Genomic DNA, 23,569 nt, shown 5'->3' with positions numbered 1-23,569 from the left:
AATTTCCCCCATCACATTAATGACATCCCTGTGTCCCAAAAGATCTTTTCGGGACACAAGGATGTCCCGGTTACCTCTCTGCGGCCCTGCGTTAACTTTAAAAACGCAGGGGCCGCCGGAAGGTAGCGCACACAGGGACGTCACTGACGTCCGTGCGTGCGCCCATAGAAACAGCAGAGCGGAGCAGTGAGGATGCATGCGCATGGTAAGTTACTAGCAGCACGTCATCTTCGGTGCTCCGACCACCACTCCTCCGGTCCTGGGACCTACTGCTAAGGCCTATAGGCCATAACAGTAGATCATGACCCCTGAGCAGAGGAGCAGTGGTCGGAGCACTGAAGTGGGGAAGTACACAGACATACAGCCTCCAGCCATACACTGTGTATGGCTGAAGGCTGTATGTCTGTGGGGTACACTGCCTACCAAATGTGGGGGGAACTATACTGCCAACCTAATGTGGGGGTATACTGCCAACCTAATGTGGGGGTATACTGCCTACGTAATGTGGGGGGAACTATACTGCCTACCTAATGTGGGGAAACTACAACCTAATGTAGGGATATACTGCCAGCCTAATGTGGGGGGAACTATACTGCAAACCTAATGTGGGGGAACATCAACCTAATGTGGGGGTCCACTGCCTACCTAATGTGGGGGAACTACAACCTAATGTGGGGTTATACTGCCAGCCTAATGTGGGGGGAACAATACTGCCAACCTAATGTGGGGAAACATCAACCTAATGTTGGTGAACTATACTGTCAACCTAATATGGGGGAACTATGCTGCCAACCTAATGTGGGGGAACTATACTGCCAACATAATGTGGGGGAACTATACTGCCAATCTAATGTGGGGGAACTATGCTGACAACCTTATGTGGGGGAACTAGGCTGATAACCTAATGTGGGGGAACTATGCTAACAACCTAATGTGGGGGGAACTATGCTGACAACCTAAAGTAGGGGGAACTATGCTGCATACCTAGTGTGGGGGAACAATGGTAAGGTACTGCACATCGTGGTACAGGGGTAGTCTTATACGGCGAGTATATTCCAAACTCTATATTTTAACTTTAAAAGTTGGGGGTCGTCTTATACGCCCAGTAATCTTATACGCCGAAAAATAAGGTATATAGTTGACATATTCATTCTTTGGGGAGATAGTAGGGAGAACTTTGTTCAGTTTGTTCAATTTTTAAATACCTATGAAGTTGGCCTGTTGTCCTTTCTGGATATGAAATTCTCCAAAAAACATTGAGGAGGCCCGTCTACCACTTTATACCATAAACTCACAGCCACTAACTCCCTACTACATTGGTCCAGTTACCATCCTACATCTTTGATAAAGGGAATACCAATAGGACAATACTTACGTGTCCAAAGGAATTGCTCCTCAGATGACATCTTCTTTGAGGAATCGGGAAAGTTATGCAAGAGATTCTATAACAATGGTTATCCTATGGAAGTTCTCAGACCTGCCTTTCAACATACTAAGACGTCCAAAAGACAAAATATTTTAACACCTTTGAAATCTATAAGAACATTTCCAGACATTGGAAAATCTTACAGGCAGATCCACTTCCTTTCCCTCCTTTTGTACTGAATGTGGCTCTGGTGTTTAATTGATTTTCTTTGTTATACAGTATATTGCTATTGACTTAAAGGAGTAATCCGCTGGAAAACATTTTTTTTTTAATCAACTGGTGCCAGAAAGTTAAACAGATTTGTAAATGACTTCTATTTAAAAATCTCAATCCTTCCAGTACTTATCAGCTGATGTATACTACAGAATAAGTTCTTTTCTTTTTGAATTTCTTTTTTTGTCTGACCACAGTGCTCTCTGCTGACACCTCTGTTCATGTCAGGAACTGTGCAGAGTAGCTGATAAGTACTGGAAGGATTAAGATTTTTTAATAGAAGTAATTTACAAATCTGTTTAACTTTCTGGCACCAATAAAAGCCAACACTCTAAGTAAATCAGGGCCATTAAGCCATATGTTGTTTTTGCCTTGTTGCCTGTATGTAAAACAATCGGCCTGTAAGCATTCTATGGTATCTCTCTTTCTTTGGAGCATTATGAGTGCTGTTATAAGACCTTTACGTCTGTTCTTTGCTCCTGTGAGGGACTATGTCCCATTCTAGTGTAACAGTTTCCTGTTCTGATATTTTAATGTCTGTATACACACATGCTGTATGCATAATAGGCATTTAAATGGTTGGGGCAAGTCACATGCTTTTTGTATAACCACTTATTTGTCTAATGTTTAATCCAGCAGGTATATCCAACTTTAGTGTTGCTCGCGAATATTCGCAATTCGAATTTTATTTGCGAATATCGCATATTCGCGAATTCGCGAATATTCGCGAATATAGCGCTATATATTCGTAATTACGAATATTTTTTTTTTTTTTTTCACAGTACACATCACAGTGATCATCCCTCTCTGCTTCCAGCTTATGTGGTGTAAGAAGGGTCTAATACTACTGTGTGAGACTGGTGTGCGAATTTTCGCATATGCGAAAATTTGCATATGATAATTTTCGCATATGCAAATTTTTGCTTATATTAATTTTTGTATATACAAATTTTCGCACATGCAAATATTCGCACATGCAAATATTCGCATATGAGAATATATATCGAGAACATTACGAATATGCGAATATACGCGAATATGACGAATATTCGTCCATATATTTGCGAATATTCGCGAATTCGAATATGGACTATGCCGCTCAACACTATCCAACTTGTGGCTTTCTCGCTTTATTAGTTTGTAGCATTAACTGGGCAGGACTTAGTGTAGGTCCTTATGGTCCCTTGCTCCCCCTCCCTATATTTGGCCCTTCCTTACCCCCCCCCCTCCCCCCCAGGTATAGGGCACTATAGCAGGTTAGCTATTTGTGTTTTATTTTATTTATTTCATGGATAATGTGTAATTTGCTTTATCAGTTGTATAATTATTTGGCTTGGAAGTATTTTTCCATTTTCAGTTTGTTTTGTGGTTCCTGTTTTTTTTTTTTAATGGAAGTACTGAGACTTACTTTTAATGGTTAACTACTGAAAGTTAATTTTAGTCTAGGTCTGTGACACAATAACATTTAGTGACTCTTAGGTGTCCTCAGCTTCTTACATCTCTATGGCCCAGACTTACCCCTGCAGAGTTTGGTGACTCTTTGGCTCTGTGCTTTTCCAGCACACCCCCATCCTCACAAACCTTTTCATTCTGCTTACCCTTTATTCTTACCATCCTACGGTTACCCCTAATAGTGAGTCTGTTGTGTATCTCAGTGCTCCCAAATACTGCACTGCTGGAAAGGACAGTGCCATACACTGTTTTTCACAGTAAATAGAACCATATGTATGTCAAAAGTACACATTCTAACACACCGGCACATGCATTATTGGACATAAATGAAGAAAACCGCACTCACCGACAATGTAGAACTTCTTTATTGTATTATACTCACAAACATGGGAACTAGAACATAAAGACAGCAGAGGTATGAAGACAAAGGCAGAAGAAGTTCTATGGGGTCGGTGAGTGCGGTTTTCTTCATTTATGTGCAGTATGAACTCTTTATTTTTGCACGATGACTGACTTCTTATATACCCTACACTGGACACTTGTAGACATAAAAATAGACTGTGGCAGAGGCTGAGTGTCCACATATGAGCAGGGCCAGATTAACTTTGGTTTTTGTATGAACTTGCATTATTGGACATTGCCAGGGCATACACAAACCAAACACCATGGCCATTATTATGGACTAGAATACATTTAGCCTTTTTCTTTCAGTAAGTCTTTCAGTGAGTCTTTTTTTTATATATACATTTGCACAGGGGTGTACCTAGACTCCCATGTATCACAGGACAAATTTTGGAATAGAGGCCCACTTCCCCAGCATTGAGCAAAAAGGATTTTGTGCAGAAGATCTGCAGTGTATAACAGTACCGGCAAAACAGGCCATAGACTTGCCCACCTGTAGCAGTTGGCCCCACTGGGGACATTACCAGGCCCAGGGAGCAAAGGTTGCCCTTCAGTTGGGTTGTATGGTGGAGGGATCAAAATCCGTATAATAGTAATGACATATATGCAGTAAATCCAGGTTAGTCCTCTGCTACATCTATGAAATTATAACTTCCGCCATGTGCTGACAGATGGACTGTTCCTCACCAGCTGAAGAATAACAGGCTGCGGACTACTGCTCTGTCAATAAATCCCTCACAAGTAGTAGTAGTTTAGAAAATGGAGTATCTATAAGCTCCACAATAATCAGATAAGATATGGATTTATAGATGAGCATTATCCCTGCTATATATTTTCCTTTAAATCAATATAACTAAGCAGATGTATACAAGTTCTCTTAGATTCCAAAGGTTAGATATTAGGTTAGAACTTTTAACTGTATGGGGGCAGGGGAGAAGAAGATTGATGCCAGTGAATTAATTCAGGACAAGGGTTGTTTAAAGGGGTTATCCAGGAAAAAACTTATATATATATATATATATATATATATATATATATATATATATATATATATCAACTGGCTCCAGAAAGTTAAACAGATTTGTAAATTACTTCTATTAAAAAATCTTAATACTTTCAGTACTTATGAGCTGCTGAAGTTGAGTTGTTCTTTCCTGTCTAAGTGCTCTCTGATGACACGTGTCTTGGGAACCGCCCAGTTTAGAAGTAAATCCCCATAGCAAACCTCTTCTACTCTGTGCAGTTCCCGAGACAAGCAGAGATGTCAGCAGAGAGCACTGTTGCCAGACAGAAAACAACAACTCAACTTCAGCAGCTCATAATTATTGAAAGGATTAGGATTTTTTAATAGAAGTAATTTACAAATCTGTTTAACTTTCTGGAGCCAGTTAATACAAGAAAAAAGTTTTTTTCCTGGAATGCCCCTTTAACTGAAAGGGAGCTCAGTGGACTTTGTGCAGTTTCTAAGTATGAAAGTGTGTCTGCGGGCACTGTCTCTGCAGTGATATACCATGGCACCTACTGAAGAGACGGCTGAACCTGCGGAGCACCAGAGAAAGAGAAATCACTCTGAAGATAAAGCCTTCAAGCAACATAATAATAATGCTGAAGATAAAGCCTTCAAACAACATAATGGTAACTAATAGGACCCACTCAGCATGTAGATGAATTGTGGACTGGGCTGCCTAGAAGCAAAACAGGGACTTTTATTTGAGAGAAGGGTAATGAATGAGGATGCAACATATAGTGAACTAATAGGTCTATAATGTTTATGTCATATTATCAGAGAGTAAAAGGCCTGGCAGATAGCATAACATGATTTATATGTGTCCTATATGTACAGATTTGTATTGTCTAAATCTGGACATCTTTTTTTCTTTTACCTATAACTCTAAAGCCAGATTACATGGCTAATTGTGTGATTCAACAGCTGGGTTTTACTGCTATTGCCAACATTAATGAATAATGTAGGAACACATTCAGAGGTACAGAATGATCCACCATGTACTGTAATACATTCCAAAACAGGGTCAATACCTGCTGAGGAATACAGAACATGGTGCTGAACAGCTCTAGGTTTTAACCACTACCTTTCAGTGTCCCAGTGTACAAAAGTGGCAATAAATTATATTAAGGCAGTCACATTTGGCAGATTTTTTATTAAATCCAAACCATACATGTGAATGGTCAAACACTGTGGAGTCAAAGTCGGGCACTGCTGCTTTTGCTCACGTACACTGTCTAGATGGTAATGGCTACACCTATGGGAGGCTAACAGGGGTGCTACTCCAAAGTCCAGTATTAACGAACGCACAATGAGCAGAAAGTGAAAAAAGATTCACTCACCCGTCAAAATTAGTAGAAGAAATGTATTCAGTTACAACACGGCATGGTACAGCGGGTAGATACAGAGGAGCGACCTCGCAGCAACAGATTGTTTCTTGCGCCCAAGCGCACTTCCTTGGGCCGCCGATTTGGTGGCCCAAGGAAGTGCACTTGGGCACAAGAAATAATCTGTTGCTGCAAGGTCCCCTGCAAATGCATGAGACTGTTGCAGAGGATATTGCAGGAAATCTCTTGTGTGCCTAGATCTTCAATAAATAGTTCTATAATCCTCTATGCACTTCCAGTTACTCCATTTTAATCTGATTATTCAGATTAAATTATCCATGTTTTCAATATTGATGACCTATCATCAGATGATCGGTGGGGGTACGGAAGTGAAAGACAATGCTGCAGTTAATTGCATTGCCGCTACTAAATGTTCTGAAATTGTAGGAACAGAGCACATTTAAATTTTGAAGAGACTGCTGTGTGCCCAAGTGTCGTGCCCTCTTTAAACAGATGATCAGAGAGGGTGTTGGGAGTCAGACCCCACCAAACGTATATTGATGACTAATCCTGAGGATAGGTCATCAGTTTGGAAAGTTTTCATATAACCCCCTTAACTTGAGATGAAGATCATTTGTCTGACAGCATCTCTGGTGTTAAACCTTGCGCTCCGGCCACTTCCCCTGGTCGTGAGTGCACTGTCCCCCTCTCCCCTGCTACTGGTGGGGCTGGGATTTGCATCGCGGGATGCGCCCATATGCGAATCCCAGCCCATCACTTACCACGCTCCTCTGCTGCTTTCTCCTCTGCCTCTCAGCTCTGGGGCGCGCGTCCCCATGTCCAAGGGCGCGTGCGCGCCGTAGCTATGAAATTAAAAGGGCCAGTACGCCCATAATTATGTGAAACACCTGACACTATTCTATAAGTCCCTGCACCTCCCACTCTTCCCTGCTGGATCTTCAGTGCCATTTTCCTGAGATTAAGCATTCCATACTGTCGGTTTGCCTTGCCCGTGTTCTGACCCTTCCGCTACATTATTTGACTACGCACCTTTGCCGCCTGCCTTGACCTTCTGCTAAGTCAGACTACGCCTCTGCCTCATCCTACTGTACTTTGCCTCGCCCAGCTACTTGTGTGGTCGAGTCGTATCGGGGGTAGCAACCTGGGTGTCGCTTGCCTCAGCAAATCCATCCTGCTTTGTGGCGGGCTCGGGTGATGACCAGCGGCACCTTAGACTCCGTTCCCCGATATGGCCCCTGTCATCAGCCACTCAGGTCAGTGGATCCACATCCAGCATTGTTACAGCAGGATCCGGTCATGGATCCCGCTGGGGTACCTCTGCCCGAGAATCCGGATCTCGCCACCATAGTGGCTCTTCAGTCGCAGCAGTTGGCCCAGCAGGAGCAGCAGTTAAACCAGTTGTCTGCCATGATGCAGCAGCTGCTTACTGCCCAACAGCAACCGTAGCAGCCACTGCCTCCTCCTGCTCCGGTAATGCCTCCCGCTCCAGCAGTCACCACGGGATCCAAGTTCCGTTTGTCTCTTCCCAAGAAGTATGAAGGGGATCCCAAGTCCTGCCATGGATTTGTGACAGTGAGCTTATGGCGGATCAGTTCCCTATGGAACGAACGAAGGTGGCCTTTGTTGTCAGTCTGTTAACTGGAAGGGCTCTGGCCTGGGCAACTCCGTTATGGGATCGCAATGACCCACTAACAGCCAGTCTTCAGGCTTTCCTGATGTAATTCTGAAGTGTTTTCAAAGAACCTGCACAAGCTTTTTCCGCTGAAACGGCCTTGCTGAGCCTTTCTCAGGGTAACTCCTCCGTGGGTGAATATGCCATCTGATTGAATGAAGGAGAAAATTCAAAATCTTCATTTTTTACACTGGCATGTTCTTGTAGACCCAGTTTTTGAATTTTTACAAGGGGTAAAAGGAAAAAAATCCTCTCAAAATTTGTAACCCAATTTCTCTTGAGTAAGAAAATACCTCATATGTGTATGTCAAGTGTTCGGCGGGTGCACTAGAGGGCTCAGAAGCGAAGGAGCGACAATGGGATTTAGGAGAGTGAGTTTTTCTGAAATGGTTTTTGGGGGGCATGTCCCATTTAGGAAGCCCCTATGGTGCCATGACAGCAAAAAAAACCACATCGCACACTATTATGGAAACGACACCCCTCAAGGAACGTAACAAGGGGTACAGTGAGCCTTAACACCCCACAGGTGTTTGACAACTTTTTGTTAAAGTCGGATGTGTAAATGAAAAAAAAAAATTCCACTAAAATGCTGTTTTTTACCGAAATTTTACTTTTTTACAAAGGGTAATAGGAGAAAATGCCCCCCAAAATTTGTAACCCCATTTCTTATGAGTATGGAAATACCCCATGTTTGGACGTCAAGTGCTCTGCGAGCGAACTACAATGCTCAGAAGAGAAGAAGCGCCTTGAGCTTTTAGAGAGATAATTTGTTTGGAATGGAAGTTGGGGGCCATGTGCATTTACAAAGCCCCCCGTGGTGCCAGAACAGTGGACTCCCCCACATGTGACCCCATTTTGGAAACTACACCCCTCACGGAATGTCATAAGGGGTACAGTGAGCATTTACACCCTACTGGCGTTTGACAGATCTTTGGAACAGTGGGCTTTGGAACAGTGGGGTCACATGTGGGTATTTATTTTTTTGAGTTTATGTCAGAACCGCTGTAAAATCAGCCACCCCTGTGCAAATCACCAATTTAGGCCTCAAATGTACATAGTGCGCTCTCACTCCTGAGCCTTTTTGTGCGTCCGCAGAGCATTTTACGCCCACATATGGGGTATTTCCGTACTCAGGAGAAATTGTGTTACAAATTTTGGGGGTCTTTTTTTCCTTTTACCTCTTGTGAAAATAAAAAGTAAAGGGCAACACCAGCATGTTAGTGTAAAAAAAATTTTTTTTACACTAACAAGCTGGAGTAGACCCCAAATTTTCCTTTTCATAAGGGGTAAAAGGAGAACAAGCCCCCCAAAATTTGTAGTGCAATTTCTCCCGAGTACGGAGAAACCCCATATGTGTCCCTAAACTGTTTCCTTGAAATGCCACAGGGCTCCGAAGTGAGAGAGCACCATGCGCATTTGAGGACTAAATTAGGGATTGCATAGGGGTGGACATAGGGGTATTCTACGCCAGTGATTCCCAAACAGGGTGCCTCCAGCTGTTACTAAACTCCCAGCATGCCTGGACAGTCAGTGGCTGTCCGGAAAATGCTGGGAGTTGTGGTTTTGCAACAGCTGGAGGCTCCGTTTTAGAAACACTGCCGTACAATAAGTTTTTCATTTTTATTGGGGGGGACAGTGTAAGGGGGTGTATATGTAGTGTTTTACCCTTTATTATATGTTAGTGTAGTGTAGTGTAGTGTTTTTAGGGTACTGTCACACTGGTGGGTTACGGTGAGTTTCCCGCTAGGAATTTGTGCTGCGGCGAAAAATTTGCCGCAGCTCATACTTGAAGCAGGAAACTTGCTGTAAACCCGCCCGTGTGAATGTACCCTGTACGTTCACATGGGGGGAGGGGGCAAACCTCCAGCTGTTTCAAAACTACAACTCCCAGCAGCATGTACTGACAGACCGTGCATGCTGGGAGTTGTAGTTTTGCAACAGCTGGAGGCACACTGGTTGGAAAACCTTCAGTTAGGTTCTGTTACCTAACTCAGTATTTTCCAACCAGTGAGCCTCCAGCTGTTGCAAAACTACAACTCCCAGCATGCATGGTCTGTCAGTACATGCTGGGAGTTGTAGTTTTGCCACAGCTGGAGGCACACTGGTTGGAAAACCTTCAGTTAGGTTCTGTTACCTAACTCAGTATTTTCCAACCAGTGTGCCTCCAGCTGTGGCAAAACTACAACTCCCAGCATGCACGGTCTATCAGTACATGCTGGGAGTTGTAGTTTTGCAACAGCTGGAGGCACACTGGTTGGAAAACCTTCAGTTAAGTTCTGTTACCTAACTCAGTATTTTCCAACCAGTGTGCCTCCAGCTGTTGCAAAACTACAACTCCCAGCATGCACGGTCTGTCAGTACATGCTGGGAGTTGTAGTTTTGCAACTGCTGGAGGAACACTGGTTGGAAAACCTTCAGTTAGGTTCTGTTACCTAACTCAGTATTTTCCAACCAGTGTGCCTCCAGCTGTTGCAAAACTACAATTCCCAGCATGTACTGATCACAGAAGGGCATGCTGGGAGATGTAGTTATGCAACAGCTGGTGGTACGCAACTACAACTCCCAGCATGCCAAGACAGCTGTTTTCTGTGTGGGCATGCTGGAATTTGTAGTTTTGCAACATCTGGAGTGCTACAATTTAGAGACCACTGAACAGTGATCTCCAAACTGTGGACCTCCAGATGTTGCAAAACTACAACTCCCAGCATGCCTAGACAGCAAACAGCTGTGTGGGGATGCTAGGAGTTGTAGTTTTGCAAGATCTAGAGGGCAGAATAGAGATCACTGTGCAGTGGTCTCTAAACTGTAGACCTCCAGCTGTTGCAAAACTACAAATTCCAGCATGCCCACACAGCAAACAGCTGTCTGGGCATGCTGGGAGTTGTAGTTTTGCAACATCTGGAGGGCTACAGTCTAGAGACAACTATAGTGGTCTCAGACTGTAGCCCTCTAGATGTTGCTAGGCAACTACTCACCGGCTTCCGTCGCATCCAGGGAGCCATCCTCTTCTGCTGCACGCCGCCGCAGATCTCCGTCGCCGCCCAGCGATCGCCGTCGCTCCGTTGCCTCCGGAGGGGTAAGTGGACTCCGACGCCGCTCCTCTTCGTTTTCCCCGTTCTGCTCCGCCTATTGTGGGAGGGCAGGACGGGGAAAATGAAAGTAAACCCCCCCCGCCCCAGATCTGCTATTGGTGGTCGCGTCTAGACCACCAATAGCAGGGATAGGAGGGGTGGCACCCCTGCCACCTCACTCCTATCGCTTTAGGGGGATCGTGGGTGTCTTAGACACCCGCGATCCCCCTTCTATTCCGGGTCACCGGGTCACCATAGACCCGTAATGACCCGGAATCGGTGCAAATCGCAAGTGTGAATTCACTTGCGATTTGCGCCGATCACCAAGATGGGGGGGTCTAATGACCCCCCTGGGCATTTGCACGGGGTGCCTGCTGATAGATATCAGCAGTCACCTCGGCCCGGTCCTCGCCCGGCGCGCGGCGGGGACCGAAATTCCCACGGGCGTATGGATACGCCCTTCGTCCTTAAGTACCAGGACGCAAGGGCGTATGCATACGCCCTTCGTCCCCAACAGGTTAAGGATGCCCTTGCTGCCCGGGAATTGCCATCTACCTTAAATGATCATATACAGTTGGCCTCCTGGATTGATATCCGTTTCTCTGAGTGACGTGAGGAACAACATCAAGAAAGGGAGTCTTCACGACCTCTGCGCTTCCCTCGCCTGGCACCAGTCTTCCAGAACCCCCCGCAACCTTCTACGCTGCCTCCCGCAGTGGAGGCTATGCAGGTGGATCGGTCTTGCCTGACTCTGCAGAAAATAATTCACCGACGAGCTGAGAATCTATGTCTCCACTCCGCCAGTGCAGATAATTTCCTCAAAGATAGTTCTGTACGTCCACAGTCACAGGGAAATGCTCGCACCTAGGGTTTGTGGGAGAGGCCTCCCTAGGTGTTAACACCCCCTCATCATGCTTGAATTTGTCCGTCAAGCTTTCTCTACCCTCCAAAGAGATTATTTTCATTCTTGTCTTCCTGGATTCTGGTTCCGTGGGAAATTTTATTGATGCCTTGGTAGTACATAGGTATCTTCTGCCGGTGTCTCGCCTTTTGAAGCCCTTGTACATTTTATGGTTAACAGAGAAAATCTGGACTATACTGTGCTATACCACACAGAACCGATATCAATGCAGGTCGGAGTCTTGAATAAGCAGAACTTATCCTTCTATGTACTTCCTCACTGTACCTCTCCTCTCCAGCTTGGTCTTCCTTGGTTGCCACTCCATGCCCCGCAGCTGGATTGGAAAACTGGAGAAGTTCTCCATTAGGGACCTTATTGCAACAGTCTTTGCATTCATACTTGTCCGTCTAAGTGGGTGCCTCCTTCTACTCCTCTGCCCGGTTTGCCTTTGTTTCTTCAGGACTATGTTGATGTCTTCAGTGAGAAACAAGCTGAAGTATTGCCACCTCATCATCCCTATGATTGTCCTATAGACTTATTGCCCGGGACCACTTCTCCTCAGGGTAGAATTTACCCTCTGTCAATTCCTGAAACTCAGGCCATGTCTAAATATATTCAAGAAAATCTTCAAATCTTTATCAGGAAATCTTTATCAGGAAGTCATCTTCCCCTGCCGGAGCCAGATTCTTCTTTGTAAAGAAAAAAGTCGGTTCTCTGCTACCCTGAATTGACTATCGTGGACTGAATAAAATCACCGTCAAGAACCGCTACCCTCTTCCCTTGATCTTGGAGTTATTCGACCATCTCCATGGGGCGATGGATCTTCTCCAAACTAGACCTTCGAGGTGCATATAACCTGATTCACATAAGAGAAGGTGTCGAATGGAAGACTGCATTTAATACTCAGGATGGACATGTTGAGTATCTGGTGATGCCATTCAGACTATGTAATGCTCCAGCAGTCTTCCAGGAGTTTGTTAATGATATCTTTTGTGACCTCTTATACACCTGTGTCGTAGTCTATTTGGACTATATACTCATCTACTCGCCCAATCTTCAGACTCATCATTCCCACATCCGTCAGGTTTTACAACGTCTTTGTGACAACCATCTTTACGCTAAACTTGAGAAGTGTGTTTTCGAAAAAGTCCAGTCTTCCTTTTCTGGGTTACATTGTTGCTAGTACAGATGGATCCTAACAAGTTGCCAGCTGTACTGGACTAGCCCCGACCTACCGGCTTAAAAGCCATTCTGTGTTTTCTTGGTTTTGTCAATTACTATTGCCAATTTATTCTGCATTACTCCACCTTGGTAGCACACATTGTCTCTCACCAAGAAGACTTCTAATCCCAAGGTCTGGAATCCAGAGGCGGAAGATGCTTTTAAACAGTTAAAGTCCGCCTTCGCTTCGGCTCCGGTCCTGTTTAAGACCCGACTCTGGCAAGCCTTTTCTTTTGGAGGTGGATGCATCTTCGGTTGGAGCAGGAGCTATCTTAAAACAAAAGTCCTCTAAGGGAAGAATTGTAACCTGTGGCTTTTTCTTTAAAACCTTCTCTCCGTGGAGAAAAGCTATTCTATAGGAGACCGTGAACTCTTTGCTATAAAGCTGGCTTTGGAAGAATGGCGTCATCTCTTGAAAGGATCAGTACACCCTGTGACTATATATATTCTGACCACAAGAACTTGCTTTATCTTCAGACCCCGGCAGGCCCGATGGTCTCTGTTCTTCTCTAGATTTGACTTTTAGATCCATTTCCGTCCTGCAGAGAAGAATCTTCAAGCTGACGCTCTTTCCAGGTCTTCTGATGTGCAAGACCGAGAATCTCCTCCTCAGCATATTATTCCTCCTGAGCATCTCATCCCCACAGCGCCAGAAAATCTTCAGCACCTGCCTCCTGGAAAGACATGTCTCTCCGTTTAAGACTCCAAGTCTTGAAATGGGGCCATTCCTCTCTTCTGGCTGGTCATTCTGGAACTTGTAAGTCCTTGCAGCTCATCTCCAGACAATATTGGTGGTCTAGTTTTAGACAGGATGTCGTAGATTTTGTCCGTTTCTGTTCGGTCTGTGCCCGGGATAAGACTCCTCGTTCTAAACCTCCAGGTCTTCTACAGCCTTTTCCTGTTCCAGAGCTTCCCTGGACCAATATTGCTATGAATTTCATTAAGACCCGACTTTCCCTGGTTGGACTTGATGGACGTATGTCTTTTTTCAACCATACTAACTATGTAACTATGTAACTGGCCTTCCGTCTTCCGGAGGCAATATGTCGTTTGGGTGGTAGTGGACCGATTTTCTAAAATGGCTCATTTTGTGCCACTGCCTCGACTTCCATCTGCACCGCAGCTTGCTAAACTGTTCCTTTGCCACGTCTTCTTTTTGCATGTTTGCCCTCACATATTGAGTCTAGTTCGGCCCTCTGCTCAGTCAAGCTGGACTTTTCCTCAGCCTACCACCCTCAATCCAGTGGACAGGTTGAGAGGGTGAATCGGGTCTTAGGAGACTATCTTCGCCATTTAATTTCCGTTTGTCTAGACGACTGGGTCGATTTGCTTCCTTGGGCAGAGTTCTCATACAATCATAAGAATTCTTCTTCCTGAGTTCCTGCGATTGATGAGCAAGTACGGGACTTTTCCACCATCTGGCAGAAGACACGTTCTTATCTTTTGCATGCTATGTGTCAAATGAAATCTCAAGCGAACAAGGAAAGATGTTCCCCTCCTGAGTTCTCTCCTGGTGACAAAGTCTGGTTGTCTGCCAAGTATATCCGCTTGAGAATACCCAGTTATAAACTGGGCCTTTGCTACCTTGGTCCTTATAAAATCAAGAAACGTTTAATTTCTGTGGCCTATTCTCTCCATCTGTCGTCCTCTCTCCGGATCCCGAATTCCTTCAATGTCTCCCTCTTGAAGACTCCAAGCTTATCAGAGGCAAACGCTTTTATCTTATGGATTGGGAAGGATTCAGTCCGGAGGAGAGATCTTGGGAGCCTAAAGAAAATATCCTGGACCGTGATCTACTCAGTAAATTTCGTAACCACAAAAGGAGGGGGAGACCAAAGTGGGGGGGGGAGGGGTACTGTTACAAATTGCGCTCCGGGCACTTCCCCTGGCTGTGAGTGCACTGTCCCTCTCTCACCTGCTGCTGGCGGGGCTGGGATTCACATTGTGGGACGCGCCCGCATGTGAATACCAGACAGTCACTCACCATGCTCCTCTGCTGCTTCTTCCTCTGCCTCTGCCTCTGCATCCCTGTCTCCTAGGGCGCGTGCGCGCTAGAACTCTGAAATTTAAAGGGCCAGTACGCCCACAATTATGTGAAACACCTGGCACAGTTCTAAAAGTCCCTGCTCCTCCCACTCTTCCCGGACAGATCTTCAGTGCCATTTGCCTGAGATTAAGCATTCCATACTGTCTGTTTGCCTTGCCCGTGTTCTGACCCTTCCGCTATGTTATTTGACTATGCACTTTTGCCACCTGCCTTGACCTTCAGCTAAGTCCGGCTATGCCTCTGCCTCATCCTACTGTACTTCACCTCGCCCAGCTACCTGTGTGGTTGAGTCATATAGGGGATAGTGACTTGGGTGTCGCCTGCCGCAGCAGATCCACCCTGCTTTGCGGCGGGCTCTGGTGAAGACCAGCGGCACCTTAGACTCCGCTCCCCGATATGGCCCATGTCATCAGCCACTCAGGTCAGTGGATCCACATCCAGCATTGTTACATCTGGTTGTCAAGCCATCAAGATACTTCTTGCAAAAAATGGAAATAGATCTTTGGTAAAAGTCTACATACTGTTTTTAATATCTGGACTGATAAATATGAGAAATAAATATGGCGGTGTAAACATGCAACTAAATGGACAACTTGTATATAACTGCATGCACTGAAAGGCTGTATTTGTGGACCATGTGGTGATTCTTTAGGAAGAAATAGTATAATTTTGCTTAGGAAAAATATGTGTTGCTTTACATCTATTCATTATCTATTCATTTTGGTTTACTGTAACATACATATGTAAGTACAACAACACCATAGAATGATACATTTTGCAATGGCATTCTGGCTGCATTCAAAGTAAAGTATAGACTACAACAGAGAAAAGGGAGTTTTTTTTTAAATTCTTTGCAACATATAAAAAGTTTGTAACCACTTTAGTTGCTCGTGAAATTATTTTCAGGCTATATCTGGGTATTAGCCAAATAGAGACAAGACTCTTTTATGAGCAGACAAGAGAACTCGATGTAAAGTGCATTTATTGCACTTGTGTATTTATTGCCCTTCACACTGTTACATGGCTTTATTCTGGAGGCTTGCCAATATACATTGAAATACTTTCACCACTGTTATAATACTGTAAAGACTATTGAACCACTATGACCTTATGTGTCTGCTTCATTATAGGTATTCTTATCATTAAAAGGATTGCATCACAAAGACAACTTATCAGAGGTCGAGATCCTGGAATTTCCACTGTTTAGATTATATCAGCCATTACAAATACATGTATTATTACATGGTGCCCATTTAATCCTGAGCTAAGAGTGAGAGACCGTCTCAGTTTTTTTCCTTCTCATAAAGTTAGCTATTAGTCAGCAAATGTTGCAGAGAAAGTGGCAGACGTCCACCAAATGTATCCAATTGTCCACAGACTTTGATGAATCACCACAGAATTGTTCTTTTATGAGGAAATGTTGCAGAGAAGTTGCAGCCATGGGTGGCACCCAATTATGAGGTACTGTGTGCAGGGTGTTTGGATATGATCATAACACCAGGGCATTGTAAACCTACACGGTCTGAGGATAGGATAGCTTCTCCTGGGCCAGGCATGGGATAAGAAATACACCGATGCCAGGTTATGGATAACTGTCTTTACTGAGGCAGGAGTAGATGTTACAATCCTCACAGGGCAGATTAGAGTAGAGGAGATGCAAAGTAACCCTTGGGAGCCCTGTAGACTTTCTGTGACTTGTGGTATTTTACTTAGGACTTTAGACTTAATGCTGAGGCCTCCCAAGCTGAAAAGGGTTCTAATAGTGTCCAATGAACGCTACACCCCCAGGGTATGAACTATCACTGTGTGGCCCGTCGACTCGACACTTGCAGAATGATGTGGTCGCTTGCCACACTGAGCTCTGCACTCACACTCACTTGGAGTGAGCACTGACTTAGACTAGACTGAATAACTCCCCCCCCCCTCCCACACTATATATATATATACACTATATATTGCATCACTTGAGCATCATTGCCTAGCGAAGGCACCTGAAGCAAAATTTACCTGACAGGACGCACTTGTGCGACAATTGTTTCAAATGTCGCACAGACCTTAATACAATTGTCGCATAGAGCCATGAGGTTAGTTCAATAGGGCAGGGTTGACCTTCTCTGTGATAACTTCTAAATCTTGCCCATGCAAAATGTTTGTGAAATTTTTGCAACATATCCCAAAATCTCACACATGTTAAATCAGTGACCACCGCAAAAAGTGCTCTAAATAAGAATAATTCATGGTTAGGAAAATGTTTTATTCTAAATGAAATGTCCCAGAAAATGTTGCACGGGGCTAACCAATGACTTTTCATGCAACAAATTTAGACAGAAAAATGAATTTTGATAAATTTTCATTGTCTGTATGTAGGAATACTTCTGTGGGGCACCTAATGAAGCATGGGAAGGCAGCAAATGTAGATTCTTACAGCTCTGTCCTGTGGAGTCTATTGGCCTCTATGTGCTGCCCACCAGGCTCCGTGCACATGGCTCTCCACTTATATTGCTTATATAGCCTCTGTCACCCTTTTTTACATTTCTACGAAAACAAGCATAGCAGTACTGCATTTAAACAACATGATCCCTTATGTGCATGTAGTTATCCCGATTGTAGGTAATAGGGCCAAACTAGATTAAAAATTGACAGGGATTGTTGCAGTTTTGCCTAATTTCTGCCTGATTCAATTCTGAATACATTGTCGGAAGATCTAAAGTGTTACAAGCTGGGGGTACTTCCTGAGCCGACCATAAGGAGGATCCTATAGAAAAGGATAGAGGGTAAATGCAAATGCAGGGACATGGCAGTAAATAAGAAAAGCTGGCACCAGCAAATTGTCTGCAGGCACTAGGGTGTTAGGGGGGGGAGAAGGGAGTTGATATAGGACAATAAAAGTGTTTCCACTCACCACCCTACATTGTTTTGATTCTACTGAGTCTGTGATTTGTAGAATGGGGACCAGCTGGGCATGGGGGGGGGGGGGGTCAAGGAGAGGTTTACATGTGGGTGCAATAACATAAAATCTCATGTACTACAATGTAATATCCGGCTGCTGAGGTTTTCCTCACATGGAAAACAATGCAAAAAGAAGTGAACCCATCCTTAGGTTAAATGTTCAGATATATATATCCTTGCACTTTGCCCTCTGCATTGCTTAACTTGGCCAGGACTATTGGGTCTTTTATCTGTTTACAATTACATATGCACTTTATCTCCGTTTTATTTTGTAACATGTGGATTTCATCAGGCTCATCTGAAAAACAACTCTTTCACTCTCCAGAATGATTAACATTAAAGGGGTACTTCACTGGACAGCTATTGGAACATTTAGTTTCGAACGCTGTGTGCGCACTGTGGGGGTCGGCCATGCCCCCTCAATGCAAGTCTATGGGATGGGGCGTGGTGGCCATTACACCCCCTCCCATAGACTTGCATTGAGGAGGCATGGCATGATGTCACAAGGGGGTGTGGTTGACCTCGGAACGCTGACCAGTGGAGTACCCCTTTTAACCTTTTTATAGCCAATTTTGTTGACAAATTGTACTTTTTAAAAGCCCATTTAGTTTATGGTATAATATGACACAGCAAAAAACTATTTGTGGAGTAAAATAGAAAAAACATAATATTGCTATTTTGTGGGGATTTACATTGCAATAAGAGTGACTTTTTGGCCCTGATTTACTAAGAGTGGAGCGTATTTTTCCTTGTGGGTTTTAATTCCCTACAGGTATTTTTCCACAATATTTACTATGTTTCCCCACGTTTTGCACTTTTCCGTATGTTTTGCTTTTTTTACATATACATTTTCTTTGGAAACATCAGTAAATAATGGGATTTTTTGAAAATGTTGGGGACATGCCCCTTTCTGTTGACCACGCCCCTTTTTCCCAGTTGCCACGCATCTTTTTTGGATTTCCTGAGTAAAATGGAGAATTGGTTAGGTTTTTATATTTTTGCACAAATTCCGACGCAGACACAATTTGTGGCGCAAAGTGCCCAATTCTGGTGCATTGCGTCCCGTTTTGGCGCACAACCCGACAAAACAGGTAAGGTTTGCAAAAGTAAATGAGGGCCAATAACTTTATTTTTAAGGTCAGCACGAGTACAGAGATACTAAATGCATTTTGTAAGTGTTATTACTTTTAAAAAAAATTGCTGAGGAATCTGTGTGCGCTATATAAATTATTATTATCATTGCCTTGCATTGCTCTATATCAGAGATTCTCACCCGTGGGCTGCAGGATTTTTCCGTCAAATTATTTATTTATTTGTTAAATTTCCTGCCTCGGCCTTCCCCGGCGCCACAGGGGGAAGGGAAGTTTGTGTGCGCTGTGTGCACTTTGCTGTGCGGGCCAGTGAGGGAGTGCCCTGCCAGAGAGGGGAAGAACGCGGAAGTTGCGCTTGGCCAGTGTGTTGACCCGTGCCCCAGCATCCCCCTGCCGGAGCCCTGAGTCGGTGCCCTGCCGGAGAGGGGAAGAATGGGGAAGAAAAATGGCTTGCTTAAGGTACTGTACCATGTCTATGCCCCTCTGACACCCATGTACACTCCTACACCCCTCTGCCACCCATGTACACCCTGCTGCCACCCATGTACACCCCTTTACACCCCTCTACAACCCATCTACACTCCTCTGCACCCCTCCTACACCCCTCTGCCACCCATGTACACCCTGCTGCCACTCATGTGCACTCCTATACACCCCTCTGTCATTGCTGTACACCCCTCTATCACCCACTACACACCTCTGTCACCCATGTACACTCTTCTACACACCTGTCTCCCATGTACACCTTTCTGCACTCCTCTGTTACCCCTTTATACCTATACACCCTTGCATTTCTCTTCACTTGTAAAAGGGGAATCTGGAGGCTAATGCTGGTAAAGTGCAGAGCCTAATAGATTTGTTTTGCAGGTTTAACGGTGAAGAGCTTTGGCTGGATGAAATGGTCAGGACGGTCTGGACCAGACAGAGAAGACCAGGGAATGACGCTGATCAGAGAACACGTCACTGGTGAGTTGCTGTATAAAGCAGCACTTTAACCCCTTAAGGACCAGGCCAATTTTCACTGTAGGACCAGAGCATTTTTTGCACATCTGACCACTGTAACTTTCAGCATTAATAACTCTGGGATGCTTTTACCTTTTATTCTGATTCCAAGATTGTTTGTTTTTTCATGACATATTCTACTTTATGTAAGTGGTAAAATTTTGTCAATACTTGCATCATTTCTTGGTGAAAAATTTCCAAATACGATGAAAAAATAGAAAATTTTGCATGTTTCTAACTTTGAAACTTTCTGCTTGTAAGGAAAATAGACATTCCAAATAAATTATATTTTGATTCACAAATACAATATGTCTACTTTATGTTATCATAAAGTTGCCATGTTTTTACTTTTGGAAGACATCAGAGAGCTTCAAAGTTCATCAGCAATTTTCCAATTTTTCACAACATTTTCTAAATCATAAATTGGAATTTTTCATGGACCAGTCTAGGTTTGAAGGGCTTTCTTATTAGAATTACCCCATAAATGACTCCATTATAAAAACTGCACCCCTCAAAGTATTCAAAATGACATTCAGTAAGTATGTTAACCCTTTAGGTGTTTCACAGGAATAGAAGCAATGTGAAGGAGAAAATTCAAAATCTTCATTTTTTACACTTGCATGTTCTTGTAGACCAAGTTTTGGAATTTTTACAAGGGGGAAAAATAGAAAAATCCTGTCAAAATTTGTAACCCAATTTCTCTTGAGTAAGGAAATACCTCATATGTGTATGTCAAGTGTTCGGCAGGCGCAGTAGAGGGCTTAGAAGGGAAGGAACGACAATGGGATTTTGGAGAGTGAGTTTTTCTGAAATGGTTTTTGGGGGGCATGTCACATTTAAGAAGCCCCTATGATGCCAGAACATAAAAAAAAAAAAAAAAACATGGCACACTATTTTGGAAACTACACCCCTCTAGGAACGTAACAAGCGGTACAATGAGCCTTAACACCCCACGACTTTTCGTTAAAGTTGGATGTGTTAATTTGTTTTTTTGTTTTTCACTAAAATGCTGGTTTTCTCCCAAATTTTACTTTTTTTACAAGGGGTAATAGGAGAAAATGCCCCCCAAAATTTGTAACCCCATCCCTTCTGAGTATGGAAATATCCCATGTGTGGACGTCAAGTGCACTGCGGGCGCATTAAAATGCTCCAAAGAGAAGGAGTCACATTTGCAAATTTTGCTGAAATGGGGATGGGGGTGGGGGGTTATGTCGCATTTAGGAAGGCCCTATGGTGTCAGAACAGCAAAAAGAAAAACCCACATGACATACTATTTTGGAAACTATACCCCTCAAGGAATGTAACAAGGGGTACAGTGAGCCTTAACACCCCACAGGTGTTTAATAAATGTTCATTAAAGTGGGATGTGAAAAGGAAAAAATTGATTTTGTACACCAAAATGCTGGGGTTACCCCACATTTTTAATTTTCACAAGTGGTATTAGGAGAAAATGTTACTGTAAATCTGTATATACATTTCTTCGGAGTAAGGACATACCTCATATCTGGGCGTAAACAGCTCTGCGGGTGCACACCAGGTCTCGGAGGAGAAGGAGCGCAGTCAGGGGCCTTGAGCTTCTGCATAGCTGCCTATGGAGTCAGAAAAGTGGGACCCCCCTCAAGGAGCGTTACATGGGGTAAATTACCAACAAGGGGTACAGTGGGACGTAAAATTATAAAACAGGTTATGTTCCCAGAATGATGACCCAGAGCATAGCCAAAACTAAAAAATATGCCCGTCCCAAACCCTATGCTCTGAATCATCATTCTGGGAATGTGATGTGTGTGGCCGTCCCTAACCTGTCGCACCCGCTCAGGTGGAGAGAGAGCGCTGTACATGTGAGGCAACTTAAAAAAAGTCCCCGATGATAGTGAATCAGTGACCCATGACCCATTTTTGGAAAAAAATACCCCCAGAGGTCTTATCAGGTTTTTTTTAAAAAAAATTTTATAAAAGCCTTTTTGGGGCAATTTAGTGGTTTATGGGATTAAAACTTGGAATGTACTCTGTACTTGGTACATTGGGGTCAAATTATGGAAAATTAAAATGAAGAAGGAAAATGTAGTACTCCATGGAAGTGTAATACTCCCTGAAGCAATCTTTAATGCAGAGGCCCGGATGATCGGGGCAAGTGTCACACTGAGTGGTGGTGTCCTTCCATATCCCCCTCTTGAAACACACTCTGCATCTTTTCTGGGATCGTCCCTTCTTTCCAGTGTGGGGCATTTTACCTGGAACGTGTTGGCCTGGGACGATCCTGGCACCTATAACTTCAGTTCCTTGGGAAATCCGGCCTGCTCTTTCGCGGTCAGCAAAGATCAGGGCCCTTAGGACTTCTTGGAACTGGGGGAATGTCCCTGTGTTGCCAGCGTACTAGGACAGTACAAAAAATTTGTACATGGCAACCTATACCAAGTAGACCGCAACTTTGTTGTACCATATCCATGTTTTCCGCATGGCCATGTATGGCTTGAGGACTTGATCGGAAAGATCAACTCTCCCCATATATAACGATTGTAGTCCAGAATACAATCGGGCTTGAGGACCATTGTTGTGGTACCTCACACAGGGACAGGTGAGCTGCCGTTAACATGAATTGTGGTCAGCATAAGGACATCCCTCTTATCCTTATACCTGACAAGCAACAGGTTTTCATGGGTAAGGGCACGGGACTCACCCTTGTACATAAGTGTCTGGATCAAATTTAGAGGGAGGCCTCTCTGGTTCTTCCGCACGGTCCCACAAGCGGACGTGGATCTGGCAGCAAGGGATGTGAACAGAGGGATGCTGGTATAAAAGTTGTCCACATACACGGGGCAGGGAGGCATGTAGTGTGTGCTTGGCGTGACTTTATATATAACTGTGTGTGATTATGAATCGCACACCGTTATATGGGGGGGAAACCCTGCTGCAGCCCAACAAAAAAGGGAAGCAAATCGCAGTGCCCTGAACCCCTAATAGGGCCCGGGTCACACTGAAAAAACTGCGGCGAACCCTTGAGGACCTATTAGGGGTCAGGGGGGGAATTTTTTTTTTTTTACAGTCCTAACTGTCCCTTTAGTGTATTCTTTCCCTGCTCTAAGGGGGTGTCTTCTTCACTGAGGGGCTCCGATCTCGCAGAGGGGGGGGGATCCCTGGCTCATTCTTGCAGCTCTGCCCGCTGACTGAACTCAGTTAGCTGGCAGAGCGGCAAGAAGAGGTCATTAACCGGCCAATAGCAGCGCTTCTGGGGGGGGGGGGGGGGTGACGAAATCGCCACCTCCCCATAGATACAGCAGGTGATTGGTGTGCATTCTACTCCCCGCATCACCGGAATGGCCGCAAATCACAGGTGTGAATTCACTGGCGATTTGCGGCGATCGCCAACATGGGGGGTCTGATGACCCCCCTGGACATTTGCGCAGGGTGCCTGCTGATCAAGATCAGCAGTCACCCCGGTCCTGTCCCCGCCCGGCATGCGGCAGGGACCGAAATTCCCACAGAAGTACGCGTGCGTCCTTGGTCCTTAACCACCAGGTGGTTAGAAGGTATGCGTACGTCCTTGGTCCTTAAGGGGTTAAACTATTTACCCACTGATAAATAGATATATGATATTGTGCACTGCTGCCTTTTTCCTTTTTTTATTTTTTTACATTTTTTAAATGTATTTATTTATTTATGTTTTGCTCGTCAACTTTGGTAGGGGTGCCCCACAAATTTCTTTTTTTCGGGGGTTGCCCCAAGCCGAAAAAGGTTGGGAAACACTGCTCTATATGATCATATAACTATAT

The 23,569-nt window shown here is 44.3% G+C and overlaps 1 protein-coding gene across 1 annotated transcript in view; it reads left to right on the top strand.

Moving 5' to 3' along the window:
* Window positions 1–4,998: 4,998 nt before the first annotated feature.
* LOC130355310 (sterol O-acyltransferase 2-like) overlaps window positions 4,999–23,569 on the top strand; it is a 153,320-nt gene continuing 134,749 nt past the window's right edge. The window contains exon 1 of the mRNA XM_056555312.1: window positions 4,999–5,128. Within this exon, the coding sequence (XP_056411287.1) occupies window positions 5,005–5,128 (124 nt within the window). The 5' untranslated portion in view covers window positions 4,999–5,004. The remainder of the gene's footprint in view (window positions 5,129–23,569) is intronic.

Source organism: Hyla sarda, chromosome 2 (assembly GCF_029499605.1).
Source record: "Hyla sarda isolate aHylSar1 chromosome 2, aHylSar1.hap1, whole genome shotgun sequence".
Lineage (NCBI taxonomy): Eukaryota > Metazoa > Chordata > Amphibia > Anura > Hylidae > Hyla > Hyla sarda.
Note: the sequence above shows the minus strand (reverse complement) of the source record. Positions and strands in the feature narration are given on the sequence as shown.